At 38.2% G+C, this 16,663-nt stretch overlaps 1 protein-coding gene and 1 non-coding gene across 4 annotated transcripts in view; both read right to left on the bottom strand.

The window, feature by feature from the left end:
- CCDC178 (coiled-coil domain containing 178) overlaps positions 1-16,663 on the bottom strand; it is a 195,308-nt gene that overhangs the window by 139,474 nt on the left and 39,171 nt on the right. For all 3 annotated transcript variants that reach the window (XM_064442784.1, XM_064442785.1, XM_064442783.1), the window contains 3 exons: positions 8,564-8,747; positions 3,568-3,630; positions 536-697 (listed from right to left, as the gene is read on the bottom strand). In XM_064442784.1, the coding sequence (XP_064298854.1) occupies positions 536-697; positions 3,568-3,630; positions 8,564-8,747 (409 nt within the window). The remainder of the gene's footprint in view (positions 1-535; positions 698-3,567; positions 3,631-8,563; positions 8,748-16,663) is intronic.
- On the bottom strand, positions 12,489-12,559 carry TRNAG-CCC (transfer RNA glycine (anticodon CCC)). The gene has a single exon. It is a non-coding gene; the product is annotated as a tRNA-Gly (tRNA).

Genomic DNA, 16,663 nt, shown 5'->3' with positions numbered 1-16,663 from the left:
TAGGAATGCTCTACCAGAAGCAGAGGAACTGCTTGGAAGAGAAGAGTGTACTTAAGTCAATTCAGGTAGGTTGAGGACCTGTTTTTAATACAAAAATCTTCTCTTTCTTTTCCTAATTATACAAAACAGACTCTTCATGAGAGGAAGGAAAAAAAATTTTTAGCAGTGTCACCCATAAAGCAGGGAAGCGAAGGAGGTCTCCAGCATACCATGGCTGGGGGCTTATACAGTAGCTGCTCTCTGCAGCTTACAAGTAAAGGAGTACAAAGGAAGCAAGCAAGTACTAAACAGTCTTCCCATTTGCAAGAAAAACAGATCACAGAAGTTAAAAGAGACAGTAAGATTTTACTAATACAGAAAGAAATAAAGGTCAAAAATAAGGCTGGAACTATGTTGCGTTTTGCTGTTTTATCAGGGCATATCTGCACAGCTGCAAAATTCAACCCTTCTGAGCTATGGACTTCTGTTTCCTCTTTTTTTTCTAATCATGACAAAAATTTATGCTAGCTAGTGGTCCAGAATCTACTACTTTTACCTCATGGTTGTCTTTAAATATATCTTCACTTCTTTTAAGTTTTGTTTCTAGATCAGCTACTTGTCTTTCAGTTTCTTGTATCCTCTCCGTATCTTTCTCTCTTTTCTTGAGTTTCTCTTTTTGCTTTTCCTCTAGCTCATCATATATTGCTTTAATCCTGGCCTGTTTATTAAAATATATATAGAATTAGCTTTCAGTATTTCAAAAGCAGAAGTAGAACATGAAAAATCCAATCTGAAGGGAACATTTATACTCTTAAGTAAACACCATGAATAGACCAAAAGTTAACAAATATATCATAAAGTGATTAAAATGTCTTCAAAATGAAGGAAAACTTGGCCTTTAAGTTAGCACATCTCAGAAGCCTTTGACTAGGAAAAGCCAAACAGCCAGGAGAACTGGCAAACACAAATACAGCGGAGGAATCAGCAAGAATTATCAGGAAATGTAAAAATGACATTGAAGCAGACCAAATTTACAGTACTATTAAAGCAAAGAGTTAAAAAGAGTTCCATAAAAGAGGAATTAAAATTATAAATATTGATGTCAAGAGTGGAAACCTTTTCTGATGGGAAACATAATCACCATAGCCATGTTCCTAGGTCAAAAAAAAAAAAAAAAAGGGGAGGGGGGCTGAAAAAAAGAGAAGGAAAACACTGCAGAGCGAAAAGGAACAAGATCTTTGCAAAATACATGAACACCCTTCTAGATTGGGAAACACAAGATCCAGCATACATCCACTCCAAACTTCTCCCCTCTGCCCAAAGAAATAAAGTGAAAGATATAGAGATGTTATGTATCAGCAGCTGTGTCCTTCAGAATGGGCAGGTCTTACATAAACTTACAATTTCTAGTACCCCAAATTCACCATCACTTGAACTCAAGTAATTATTTATCCGTGTAGCAAAGAGTGAATACACAACATCTGATATTGAGACACACACACATACACGCACACGCACGCACGTATGTGTCTATGTATATTTAAAGTGGAACACAGCTGGCAAAATTTTTAATTCCTTTCAGGTGTAGAAGCAGAGTGAAATAAGCCAAGAAAATTATGGGAAAGAGGGCAAGAAATGACCATACATGTGACTTACTCTTTTCAAAGTATTATGCTAGGTGGCAAAGAACTCCTTTTTCTAGTTCTAATTATAGTTTACAAACGTAGTTATCCTTACAATGAGTGTTTTAAGTAGTAAATGCAGCATAATTTCTGAATTCCTATAGAATGGCACGATACTATGTGAAGTTATGGGTAATGTTCCAGGTGACAACATGATTGGTAGGTGGAATGGACAAGCTTCCCAGAAAACCACTAACGTTTCCGGATCTCTGTTGCTTTAAAATCAGGTGGCATTAGGAGATTCCCTTTGGCTATCTCAGAACAGTCTCATTTAAACTGCTAATATCTCTCAGAGTAAATCTCTCCTACCTGAGACCATTGTCAAAGGAGTCAAAGGGCATTTCTGACTCAAAAACTTGCAGCAAAAGACTGCAACGCGTCCTTCCAGTTGTGGCTATGTTCTTTCAATCCCACATGATGTCAGATAAGGATCCAACATCAGAACACTCACAGCACGTGAATATTCATCTCAGGATGAGCAGGAATGAGCAATGGAACCAATCCATCCTGTGTCTCATAATGGTGAGAGTGGGAACATTAATAGCAGAAATATTTTTCCCAGAGGTATTACATGTCTCCATAGGAAAGAAGAGATTAATCTCAATGGCACTCAATTACCAACTATGAAAGGGCTCTCAGGGTGGGTTTTACACTGGTGTGCTAATGACGCATCACAGGAGATCTTTTCCAGTTATTAGAGGGATCTTGGATGAGAAGAAAATCTTTAATTGTACTGTTTATCTGGTATCAAGTTTTATCTAAGAAAAAGGCAATGCTTTTTCTTCTTGCAAGGGCCTTGGTTCAGACAGTAGTGGCTCAAGATTGGTGCAACCGTTATCACTGTATCCCATCTCCTCACGGGATGTGCCCAACAGCAGCAACTGGAAATCTATTACTTGCCTTTACCTTGCAGGCAGGCACCACTAACAGCAAAGTCAATACCAACAGCCAGTTCAGCAGTTGCTGATTTTGCAAGGTCTTCTGTATCATAAAGGTCTCTGTGTTACGGGACTGAAGCTTTGAAGGAAACATTGACTGATTTTCTGGCATCATAGGGAACAAAGGAGTGATCTCTGGAAAGTTGCTGCTCAGGCAGAAGCCAGAGCTTGGTTCTAACAGCCCCGCTTTAAGGCCTCCTAGCTCTTGCTGGTGACACTGAATGCAGAGATTAAGGATGTCTTCAGAAAACAGTCCTGGAGCTTCCACTCAGCGTCTTGCTTGAGGCTTTAACACCTGGCAGTTATTACAACAGTTTGAATATTACCACTATCCATGCTCTTGCAGAAGACAGCTGATGGAATCCATCTGCCAAAGGATGGATATAGATGGAATACCCCTGCTGGTGATGCCAAACTTGGGATTTCAGTCAGAGAAGCTGAAGAAATAGCAACACTTGCCTGAGGATGGTTGAAAAGCATCACTGAAGTCCAGAAGAAGAGAGCTACATTTGACAATCAAAAAAGGGACACCAACGTGTGTTGTGTGAATTTAGCAGTTCACACCAGGAGAAAATAAATGGTGTTAGGGCCACCCTATTTAATACGCATGTGTCAATATAAGGTATGGTAAGGGTCTGATTGTACTTCCTACAGAAACTGAAGCAAGAAAGATACATTAATTCAAATGTTAATGTCACTGCATATATGGATTATTACTAAAGGTTTTTTATCCTGTAAAGGGAACTGAAAATTATTGTGAATAACTGGAATACAACTAAAGTGTTTTGTGTTTTCATGATTATTTAAATTTTCTAGTTGTTAAACAGCAGGCATGGTTACTTAGCAAAACCCATTAGCCTTCTATGTGAGTTGGTCACAAGGTACTCAAAGTTAATTCATGGTAGGAAGTAAAAAGAATGTAGAAGAAGAATTTAGATTTGAAGTAAAATGGTTAATGTCTTGTTTACCTGAGTCACTTTCCAAACTCCTTTTTGATCTTGAATTTCTTCTCTAAGACTCCACTCCAAATTCTTAGGAAAAGAAAAAAAGCCATATACAACACATAAGTAAAGAAGTTAATGGACAAGAGCAATGAAAACTTAACACTAACATCACAGCAAGGATGAGCATAGCTTTTACATTTTTTCTCAAGTATCATAAAACTATATTAAAAAAGAAAATTACAACAGAGTCACAGGCACAAGAAGTAAATAAATATAGACCATACTATAAAAAAAGCAACACTATTTTCTAGTTTTAACGTAATTTATTCTTGGTAGCTTAAAATAATTAAATATAGTAAGAAGCTGAGCTGGCTTACCTAAATGGATATTGAATATCAAATGTTCAAAATTTAAAAATCTCAGTGCCTTCTATATTTTATACATTAAGACTTTTTTTTGTAATTTCTAGTAAAAATCTGGACATGTTTTACTCCTATCTTACATTACTATCCTACTAATATCACTTCTTGGTTAACAGTTATATAGCACATTATTATAGTTTGTGCCTTGAAAGCCTCTAATTTAATGTATGTCAGATTAGCAGACCATCATAACTATACCTGATTACAATCTAAGTCAAGCCCTAATTAGGGCTTCCTGTTTCCTTTTTAAGTGAATTGAGTGAGTGTGGAAAACTGATTATTTAAGCAAAACTAGGCACAACATGGCCAACAGTAAAGTAAGAAACAGACTTAATCAATTCTATTATTGAAATGTATTTATTCAAGACATTTTGTTCACGTCTATATCTGCACTTTGGAAGTGCATATGCCATCAGCACTTGGAGACAGATATTCCTGCATAAGGAGGTCATAAACATCTCCCAGATGCCACATACATAAGAAAATACAAAACCAGGTGCCAAACACCCCCATATATTCTCAAACCCCAAATCCCAAATATCATTAGGAAATTCAAGGAAATAGAAGTGACGGAGATCAGCATTCATGTGGAAAACACATCCTATAATCAATGAGTAAAAGCATTTTTTTCCAGATGAAATTTTATACATTTGCTCCAAGGATAACTAACTCCAAGCAACAACTCATGCCCATGGCCCTGCCCTCCCCTTCACACCTCCTTGACCACGTATGCTTATAGTCTATGTGAATCCAAATCTCTGAGTCTGTTAGACAAACTGTGGCATCTGGACTACTCTCCAAAATGCAGCAACATTTTGAATGACTAACGATAACATGTGGTGATTGCATGAATATATTTTTCACTCTATTCAGTATGCCAAGGATACAGTTTAACTGCTGGTTACAGGCAGACACTTTTTTCAGACACACCAGGGGGTAATTGCTCTCAGAATATCAGCAGAGACCAGGTAGTCAACTATAAATTGCACCTTCATTTATATGATCGTACTCAAAATTCACTACTATTGAACTGTTGCTTAGGTAGAGAGGTACCTTAGCTTCTGTGCACTGCATTCACAGTAACTTTTACCTTGCAAATAGCTCTTGTAACTGGTCACCTTCCTCGTGGATGTCTTCATGTGTATATGTATGCTTTCAACTATTATAAACACAATGCTTTTGCTAATTTATGGTAACTAAGACTAAATATAGCAATGTTAACTTAAAGCCGTCAACAGAATGGTCATTCTGCAAGTGGTAGGAATGGAGGTATTCATTAACGAGGTCACTGAAATAACCTGAGCGGTGCTGGAAAGCAACCTGATTACTGAAGGTAGGACCACCAGTAACAGCTTCATGTAGCAGTTAAGTTGTGCCACCAAGTAAACCAGAATACCTACAGAATTAAATTCCATCTCTAACTGTAAATTTGAGATACATTTCTGACTGACTACATGCCCAGGATGTTAATACTATGACTTGACAAGAGAGCTTAAGGAAAAACAAAATCCCAAAATTACCACTGTAGTCAAATTAAAAAATATTTTTTTTATAAAAATTAGAGGAGTGTATCAAAAACTTTATAAGGAACAGCTAAAAGAGTAAAGTACTTGCAAGTCAGATCGAGATTACATACAGATATCATACTGGAGGCTCAAAACACATGCAAGCCAAGTTTTGACAGACACTTTGGAAATATCAAAAAGAAAATCAATGCCTCTAAACAGAAGGGAAGCTATTAGCAGCAAGACAAAAAAAGTTGAAATTATGTCTAAAAACAAGGAAAACAGAAAAGATCCTTAACTTTGCCTGTTTAAATCTAAAAGTACCATCAGGCAAGCTAAATAGGAGTTTCTGGAAAAACCTGCAAGGGACATAAATAAGTCCTTTTCCAAACATATCTGGTAGGAAGCCTGCTAGAGACAATGTAAGGCCAGCAGATAATCAGAAGCACCTAAAGACAGACTCACCATGAAACACTGAGAAAACAGAATACGATAGGGGAAGAAAAGGTCAGATTCCAAAACAAATAAAACTTTCAAAGCCCTAATAAGAGAACTCATAATATAAATTATTATGAAAAAAAAGAATTAGCTGACACATGGAAAATTTTATGCATAGGAGAGGATGCAGCAGGGATGCAGTGCCTCAAAATTAATCAGTTTTCTGAAGGACTTAAGTAGTATGTGGAGAAGAGATATCTGGGTGATAGATTCCACTAGGACTCTTAAATAGTATTTGATAAAGTATTATATGAATGATTCCTTAAGTAATTTCCCATGAGTTAAGGATAAAAGTCCTCACATAACTATGTTATGCATTTAAAGACAGAAGACCTACAGTAGAAATAAATTACAAGTTTTCACAGTGGCAGTTTCAGTGGGGTCCTGTAAATATCCATGCTGGATCCTGTGGTTTCCAATTTATTCAGAAACGATATACAAAATGGGGGATTTTGTGGGATGACTTAGTAAAACCAGCTGGATTTCTTATTTACAGAGGACAAAATTCAATGAAGGTTAATGTATGTTTGAACATCAGGACAAAGCCCTCATTTTATATAATGCTGGACTCTGAGCTGTCTTGTAATCAAACAGGAACAAGATCGTGAAGAATATAATGCTCCATTGCATTTAAAAGAATAAATGTAATGTTAAAAACTATTACAAAAGGAATAGATCGTTATACCACTATACAGGCCCAACTGAATACTCTGTGCTCAATTCCCATAATAACAGAACTGGAAAACAGAGCTGACAGATATGGGACAGTTTCCATTCATTAAACAAGTTAATGGATTAGGAGTCTTCAGCTTGAAAAAGAGGAAGAATATGATAAAAGCCTATAAAGTCATGTGTGACATATAGGAAGCAAATATGGAATGACTGACCAATACATCTTTGAAAGTAAGAACCAGGGCATTATATGAAGATCGTACACACTAGGCAAAAAACAAAGAAAGTAAGTATTTTTTCACACAACATATGAAAAAGCTCTTGAAATCCTTATCACAGAATGTTATGGATGTCAAAATTCCAAAATGTGACTGTAGAATTAATTGAAGAAAAATTGGTCAATTCCAAATTAATTTTTAATAGTTAAAAGGAAAATATAAACAGACACAAAAAATAGGATGTAGGACAGCAAATAAGCAGGGGCTTTGCCTGAATCCCTTCTAAATTCCTAAATTCTTAGACTAATATTTAGCATCCCTTAGATATTTAAACCATAAGAAGAATCATAGTAGATTCCCCTGATTGTATGGTTGAAGATCCATATGCATAAATATTTCAGCACACAACATGGAGAATGTGGAGAAAATGGTGCTTGGCAAATTTATATACAAACAAGACAGAAAAGTCACACTAATTTAGTATTAAAACATACAGTAATAAAACAGCTTAATATAGTAAAAAAGACAATTTATAGGACAAAAGTACATGGTGCAAATTCAGATATTGCCAGGAATATAAATCTGATCCAAGAGAAGGCAACCTGGCACTATGAAATGCTTTAATAAACAGAAAACTGACTCACTCCTATTCATTCTGAGAACAGCTCTGAAGTTCTCCCGTGTTTTACTCTTTTTTACTGTGGCTTTATAAGCTTTTTAACTGGCTCTGTTTTAAATCACTTCCAACAGTTCCTCTGTTTATTTTAGAAGCAGAGTCTGGTACTTGGACATACCTTTACCTTTGGCAAGCAGGTAAGTGAAAAGGAAGCCAGGAAGCATATGGAGTGCCTAATATACCACTGCATACTATAACCAGGAAAATACTATTAATGTTCTTAATTGTACTGATTATAAGTTAGGAAATCCTAAAATTATTACAGAAAATAAAACTGTGAAAGTCTTTCCTTCCAGGCAACCTATACTTTACATATAGCAGAAGAGCTCTAGTGAAGAATATGCAAAACACCATTTATATCTCCCTGGCATAAAAAAAAACTTGAAAATTCCCCATATTATTTTCCTTCCATATTTCTAAATGCTGAATCTAACACCCTGCAATAACACTGATCCTAAAAGCTGTATGCATATGCACAACAGTATTAATTAAGAATTACATAAAGTGAAAAAACAAGTCTTGTAAGTCTTCATAGTCATGGCAAGACTTCTATATAAGGATGAACTAAAATTTCAAATCTAGATACCTAATGACATAAAAGTTATAATGAAATAATTATTCTAATGTAGTATTTCATCTGCAATGGTTGCATTTAGCATCAAATAAAACTATATTGATATACAAATTCTTCTAATAATTTAATTACATAAGGAATGAAATTGTTATTTGTTAGCATTCATTTTAAATCAGCTAGGAATAACAAAATCTTTGTATGGTTTAGAATATTTAATGTGTCAACTTTAATTTTTAGCCTGCCATTACCTGTGACCATTTAAAAACCAATTTATTTTCTCTTCCAGAGACTACTGTTAATTGCTATTTTTAAAGTGTTTTAAAATACACAGTTAATATAAGTTGTATATTATTATTATTTTAGTATTAGGTTGCTTACCCAATAATTCTGTGCACAAAAGAGCATTATTTTCTATTCTTCCACTCTAAAAAATGAATTTAAATTAAAAAATATACCTTGTAAGAGATTTCTTCTGCAGCTTTTGTTTTTTTTAAGTCCTCATATTTCGTTTTTTTTTCACTGTACGACAATTCAGCATTACAGAGATCCTCATTTAGTCTTTCTATTTGCTGTTCAATCTTACACATGTTTTCGCAGATAGTTTCGACTTCTGACTGATACGCCTTCTTTTTTCTTGAACTGTTGAAATAAACCAGCCAATTTTACATTTCTTTTTATAAAGTATATTAACTAAAATAGAAGTAAAACCCATTATTGAGTAAGTAAAGCTAAAACATTTTAAAATCAAAAGCAGTATTTTGTCTTCCTGTTATTTGATGCTGAAAACACCAGGCTCTTCCTTGAAATTTTGAAGTGCCTTTATTCATAAGTATAAGCTCTGATAGTTCATTGATATAAAACAATTATATGTGCTTTTTTTCCCCCTATATATCTCTACTGTTAACCTGTATCATAGAATCACAGAATGGCTGAGGTTAGAAGGCTCTTCTAAAGGTCATCTGGTCCAACTACCCCACTCAAGCAAGGTCACCTAAAGACAGTTGCCAAGGACCATGTCCAGATGGCTTTTGAATATCTACAAGGATGGAGAATCCACAACCTGCATCAGCAACCTGTACCAGTGCTCAGTCATACCAACAGTGAAAAAGTGTTTCCTGATGTTCATAATGGGCCTCCTGTATTTTGGTTTGTGGCCATTGCCTCTGGTCCTGTCACTAGGCACCACTGAAAAGAACCAAGCTCCATCCTCTTTGCACCTTCCCGTCAGGTATTTATATACATTAAGATCTCTCCTAAGCCTTCTCTTCTCCAGCATGAATGGTCCTAGCTCTCTCAGCATTTCCTCATAGGAGAGATGCTTCAGTCCTTCATCATCTTCATGGCCCTTTGTTGGAGTCTCTCCATGCCTCTCTTGTACTGGGGAGCCCAGAACTGGACACAGTACTCCAGGGGTGGCTTCACCAGTGCTGAGTAGAAGGGAAGGATCACCTCCCTTGACCTGTGGGCATCGTTGCTCCTAATGCAGCCCAGGATGACATAGGCTTTCTTTGTGCCAGGGGCACACTGCTGGCTCATGTTCAACTTGGTGTCCACCAGGACCTCAGGGGCCTTTTCTCCCAAGCTTCTTTCCAGCTGGGTGGCCCCCAGCATACTTTGGTGCCTGGTGTCATTCCTCCCCAGGTGCAGAACTTTGCACTCCTCCTTGTTGAACTTCATGATGTTCCCTTTTGGTCTATTTCTCCAGCTTGTTGTGGTCCCTCTGAATGGCAGCATGGCCCTCCAGTGTATCAGCCATTTTCATTTTGGTGTCATCATCAAACATTCTGAGGGTATGCTCTGCCCCATCATCCAGATTATTAATGAAGATGTTAAACAGGACTGGACCCAATATTGACCCCTGGAGTACACCGCTACTTACTGGCCTCCAACTTGACTTTGTGTCACTGAGCACCACCCTCTGGGCTTGGCCATTCAGCCAGTTTTCAATGCACCTCACTGTCTGCTCATCCAGCCTGTACATCAACAGCTTGCCTATGAGGACTGTGATGGGAGACAGTGTCGAAAGCCTCACTGAAGTCAAGGTAGAGAATATCCATTGCTTTTCCCTCATCTACCGGGCCAGTCATTTCACCATAGGTTATCAGCTTGGTCGAGCATGATGTCTCTTTGGCGAATCCATGCTGACTAATCCTGATGACTTTCTTGTCCTTGTGAAATGTGCCTGGAAAATGTTTTCCAGGATTAGCTGCTCCATCACCTTCCCAGGGACTGAGGTGAGGCTGACTAGTCTGTAATTCCCTGGGTCCTCCTTCTTGTCTTTCTTGAACAAAAGAGTGATATTTGCTTTCATCCAGTCCTTGGGCACTTCTTCCAGGCACTCAAATATTATTGACTGGCCTCACAATGACATCAACAAGCTCCATCATCACTTGTGGGTGCATCCCATCAGGGCCCATGGACATATGTATGTCCAGTTTGCTTAAGTATTCTCTGACCTGAACCTCTTCCACGAAGGGTACATCCCCCTTGCTCCAGCCTTTCCCTCTGGTCACTGGGACCTGGGATTCCTGAAGGCTGGCTCTTGCTAGTAAAGCAAAGAAGGCATTCAGTACTTCAGCTTTTCGATGTCCTGTGCCATCAGGTTCCCCGCCTCATTCAGCAATGAGTCCACATTTCCCCTAATCTTCCTTTTGCGATCTATGCACTTAGAGAACCCTTATTGTTGCCTTTGATATCTCTTGCCAGATTCAATTCCATTTGGGCTTTGGTTTTCCTAACTGCATTTCTGCATGCTTAGACAATGTCTCTATATTCCTCCCAGGTTATCTGCTTCTGCCTTCGGTATGCTTTTTGTGTCTGAGTTTTGCCTGGAGCTCCTTGTTCATCCATGCAGACCTTCTGGCATTTTTGCCTGACTTCTTATTCATTGGAATGGACTGCTCTTGAGCTTGAAGGAGGTGATCCTTGAATATTAACCAGCTTTCTCGGACCCCTCTTCCCAAATATAGCATAAAACTATCCATTTTGGATGAGAAGAACGTGGCAAAAACAGTCCTTTTATCTGAAAGTGTTGAAATTGGTCACACAGTATCAGTTCATCTATCTTATAATAAATGGCTGTGTCTAGGGTACTTCATAACAGTGCAGTGGTACAGGTTAGTCATACAGCCGGTGAATTCAAATTCCTAAGTATGCTGCTATTTGCAGAATTCTTAGGTCGCATAAAACAATGTTAGTTTATTTGCATACAAATAAACTTTCAGGAGAAGTGAACTGTTTAAAAGAAGTGAACTTAAAATACCATCCGATTAAACTATCGGATTATACAGCAAAACCCAAATGCAATCAAATACAAAAAACCTACAGGTAAATATTGATATTACTTTGACTGACAGAATACAACATCTGTATCATTAGATCTTAATACTCTTCAATGGAATGTTTCTTTGTAAAAGAATGGGATCACTGAAAAATAAACTGTTTACTACCACTGAGTATCTGCTGAATCAGAATGATTCAAACTTAAATGGTATTGTAAGGATCTTCACAGGGTACTTAATCTGCAAACCCACAACAGGCTGGCACTGATCACACATTTCCTTAGCTGAATTAATGGCCAGAATCTTTCTCTCAAAGATCAACTCCTTTAATACAGGGTGTCATTTGTTCAGTTAAAGGAAGGAAATACAATTGGCCTTACAAAACCTAAAGATTTCTAACCATACAAGGACAAAGCTTCATGGATTATTTCATACAAACACACACACACACACTCTGCACACTCCACTTTCAATGCATGTGAACTGCTCGTTCCTAAATATACAGTCTTACAGTCCTTGAAAAACCTGTAAGACAGTGCAAGCCCACAGCAACTTAATTCCCCTTCCCAAATTTCAAGTAACACAGAAGTACAAAGCAAGAGAATGGAAAACACTGCCTATATGCTTCTTGATGAACTATACCTAACATATACCATGTATTTGTGTTACAATTGCCCTTTCTCTATTAAGAGATTGTCCATGGCTAGACACAACTTACTGTGATTCCAAAGCAGTTGAGCAACGTGATGGAGACAGGAACTCAGTCCCAATAGAACTGAAACTGCAATATGATCTTTCCAAAATGCAAAGCATGACCTGGAGGCTTTCAACAATGTCACACACCTATAAGATCCTGTGTTTAGAGCCATGACTGACTGATTTACATAAATTCACGTACAAAAATTTTTCAAAGATAATGCAGGAGGTGTAAAAAGCCCTACCAAAAGCTGAGCACCACATGAAACAGGAGGGACAATTTTCACCATATGACAATGTCAGTGATGGAGCCGCAGATTTTTGGGGCAGCTCAGAGCAATCTCATTATTTAGAAGCTGAAGGTCTACAGCTACAGCGCATGATAGGTGATATTGGTTTTTCCTGCACCAGCTGGGAATCGAACCCAGGTCGCAAGAATGGGAATCTTGCATGATACCACTACACCACTGGTGCTTCCCTGCAACCTCTAACTAATCAAATCACCCTGTGCTGCTCCAGGGTGCAAGTGCTGCATAATTGACTGTATTTAGACAGTCCTTAAATACAAAAGATTCCTAGCCCATTTTTCAGCTGCTGAGGCAAAAGAATCTTGCATAGATCTGAAAGATCTTGTTCCCTGTGAATTAAAACACTGGAGGTGATCAAGGACTACTACAAGCATGTTAAGAAAAATACAGGCCACAGTACACATGTGAATGGCCCAAATCTTCCCTAGAGGATAATGATCAAAGATGATAACAAGGAAGAGCAGCAGAGACTTTTTGGCTGAAGGGAGGCAATATGAAGGCAGACATACTCTGGTACTTCCAAGTCTAAGACCATTTAGTTAGGAGCCATCTCATTAGACAGTAATAATAGTTCTATTCTTCAGACTTTCACAGGTCTGCCTCTATCACATTCACTGATCACACTTTCCTGCACAGCAGTGAGGTTAGCAATCGGATAGATAGAGACCAACAATTCCAACGTGAGTAGTAACCAGAGCTGTGATGTAACCATGACTTATGAGAGTCTTAACTGTAAGTGGATTACCTGTTACGGACAGACTAATGAAGGAGGTCAAGAAACTAATGTTATGAAGAATCAGTGGCAAATGAGGAATTTGTGAAGGTACAGTATGTGATGCCTTAAGATCAAGACAAAATACTTAGATGGGATCAGAAGTAATTACAGTACTCCATCCAGCAAAGAGAGGTTCAAGGATATTCTGACTACCAGATGAAACTTCAGTTGTAAATCTGCCCCTGAACAGATAATTTCCATACAATTTTGGTAATGCTTTCTGGTTAGTTATTACAGAGTTTCTGAATCCTATAGTCTCTGATAATACTGATTTGAACCATTCAGACCACTACCACACCACTTTCAAAACAGAAAGTTTTTCTACAAATGGTCTTGTGACCTGATTCTGAAACAGGTTGCAATAAATATTGCATCAGATAGATGACTTAATTTTGCAAATTCCACATGTAGAAGACTTACAAATCACACACTTCATGACACATACAATTCTCCTAATTAAGTACTTTTAATATTTCCATATGCCCCATAACATCCTCATATGAACAATACTTATAGTAGACTATGTAGGAAAAAAGAATTATCTACCAGAAACAAATTACCTGAAGAAAGTAACACATTATAAAATACCGACAAAAGATCACTGGGCAACTACCTACTCACTTTCCCTAGGGAAGTTTTGAAGCAGCTAACACAGGAAACCCTAAAAAAAAAAAAAATCTTCTTTTTGGGAAGGTAGTGACTAAATGGCTTCCCAAATTCCTTCCGAAATGTCTATGATTATAAAAAGAATGAAATATCAAAATACCAAAACCAAAAGAGCAATTCATCTGAACAGTGCAAAGTAAGCAGATCTGTGCTAAGGCTGGAAAGAAATGAAGGGAACCAAACAATGACTGTTCCACTCTGATTTCCTATACCTTTCATGTGTAGCAAGATTGTTTTGATGCATACAAGGCTACCCATGACTCTGGAGGTCAAAACACTTTAAGCATGGATGAAGAGGAACATAAAATTCCAAGCAGAAAAGCAAGTGACTATAGCTCAAAGAACAACTACAGTACTTCACTGCATGTGTTCCATACTCCACTCTATGTACAGGTGTTGAAAATTTTATGACAGCTTCTGCTGCTTACTCAGGAACCCTGTCCCCATTTGAGAAGCATGGTAAGTTTTTTATTTTTCTTTCCCTAAGCTTTCATACATTCAGTAACTGTGCATAGCACATGGACCTGTAATTTTTTTATCCAATAGTATCTGTAAGATATACTCAGCCATTACATATTGGGTCAAATTCATTGCTTTTCCTCAGCTTCTTTCATCCAAGATGCTTAACATACTATGAAGAACAGGCAACAGATCGGGGTTGGGGGGGAATGTTCATATGGACAACAAATCCCAAAGTATTCCAGTAGCTGGAACATTTTTCCCCACCCAAACACTTGTTTCCATAAACTTTGCATTTTAGATCCTTCTAAGCTCAACCACAAGTTACTGGGAGATAGGTCTTGGAATACTTTCGGAAAAAATTATTTCAGAATCATTTTGCCAAGGACAATGCTATTTCTGGATGCCTCTGCACAGCACTCAGTATCAGTCTGTGTGAAGATGTCCTCATCAATGCCATCAGTATAATTTGAAGTACACTTCTGATTATAAAAAGCAGGCCCACTTCAATGATCTCATAGAAGATACTGAGAGAATGTGATACCCATTTTAGAAAACGTAGGAGGTAGAAGTGAGTCTCTCTCATATCAGGAAAAAACACAGGAACTTTCTGAAGTTGCTAATTCTCTGTTAGAAGAGGTAAGGATTTTACATTTATTGACAGGAAGATGTCAATATGCTGGATTAAGAAAAACATAAACCAACTGCCTGGTTCATGTAATAAGGTAATTTGAGAAAAAAACCCCACAGTATAAAGGGGATCAGCTAACACTGTATTGACACCTTTCCCTCCCCCCACCCCCCGAAGAGAAACAGTACTCAAGAAGATTCAGTAATGAACAAGTCAGAAATGGATTAAACGGTGTCCCCATCATCGTTATGAGCAATAAGTTTAAGTCCCTCTCTGAAAAGGGATCCTTAGTAGCAGAAAACACCTTCCCTAATTTCTTTAGGTCCATGTGATGGAAAAGCAGAAAAGATATTTCAGTGCGCTGGAGATGGGAAGAGACTACCACGAAGTGAAAATAAAGCAGCTGACTAGCAACCTTCAAATCTAGTAAAAAAAAAAATAATAACAACATTAAAATCTTTGACCTTTCTGACCATTTAGTCCATGTTGCTGAAGACATATTAACAAAGAAATCAATTACTAAAAAACAGTAAGATCAAACTAGTGAGAAATAATGAGGAACAGGATGGTGAGAAAAAAACAGCCAACAGATGTTCCTTAAGTTCAGTGCAAGTGTAAGAAGAGAGCTACGGTCTTGACAATGGTAAGATATTGGTAACGAAACTGTTTTAGACAGGTGGGGATAGTGAGATGTTAATGACCAGCCCAATCTTACTTTAAGGATAATTCTGAGTAGCAGTGAAGGTCAGAAGAGGTACAGAATCCCCTGGACAGTTTTACTGGGTCTGGTTCTGATGGAAGTAACTTTCTTTATAGCAGCCCACATGGTGCTGTGTTTTGGATTAGTGGCTAAAAAAAGTGTTGATAATACAGCAGTCTTTCAGCTATTGCTGAACAGTGTTTGCATTTTCTCTTTTTTCTGTTCTGCGCCCCCAACAAGTAAGCTGGGGGGAGACAAGAGGTTCGGAAGGGACACAGCAAGGACAGCTGACCTGAATTGGCCAGAGGGATGTTCCATACCATTTAATGTCATGTTCAGCAATAAAACTGGGGTAGGGGAAGAAGGAGGTGGGGTTTTTTTAATTTCCAAGTCCACCATTGTTCTGAGACTGGCTGGACATTGACCTGCTTGTGGGAGGTGGTGACTTTTGCACCCTTTGGGCATTGTGGTTTCCCTCTCACACCCCTGTTAAACTGTCTTTACCTCAACTCAGGAGCTCCTTAGATTTTGCTCTTCCTGTTCCCTCCCTCAGCATGCTGGGGGTGGGGGGTGGGGTCAGCTCACCAGTCTTTTCTGAGACAAATCATGGGGGTCAACAGGGGTGCAAGATAATGACATATTGGATCAGAGTGAGCTAGACTGAATTTTTAGCTTTTTAGCAGTTAATTGGTAGGTCTTGATAATGGCTGCTTTCAGCTTTTGCTGTCTGCTGTGTTGTTTGGTTTTACCTGAGAGCTGTATGACAAAAGCAGTGACCTTGAGCCTAGTCTGGCATTCGATCCACACATTGCTGTCATCCAAGTACTCTGGGAATCATCTCTTGGAGACAATCAGCAATTACACCTCCCCTCTCCTTCGGCAACCTGCTGACCCTGAGTCCCCCAGGGATCACCACATAGACGTCAGCGTTAGTGTGGATCCCCACTTGGCAGAGAACACTGCAGCCCAGAACTCCTAGGCTTAAGGATCTGGCAGTCTCCACCTCCTGAGTAGCTCAGGTTGTTTTTGAAGCAAGACA

This window comes from Phalacrocorax carbo, chromosome 2 (assembly GCF_963921805.1).
Source record: "Phalacrocorax carbo chromosome 2, bPhaCar2.1, whole genome shotgun sequence".
In the NCBI taxonomy this organism is placed as follows: domain Eukaryota; kingdom Metazoa; phylum Chordata; class Aves; order Suliformes; family Phalacrocoracidae; genus Phalacrocorax; species Phalacrocorax carbo.
The sequence above is the reverse complement of the archived record's forward strand: the minus strand, read 5'-3'. Positions and strand labels throughout refer to the sequence as shown.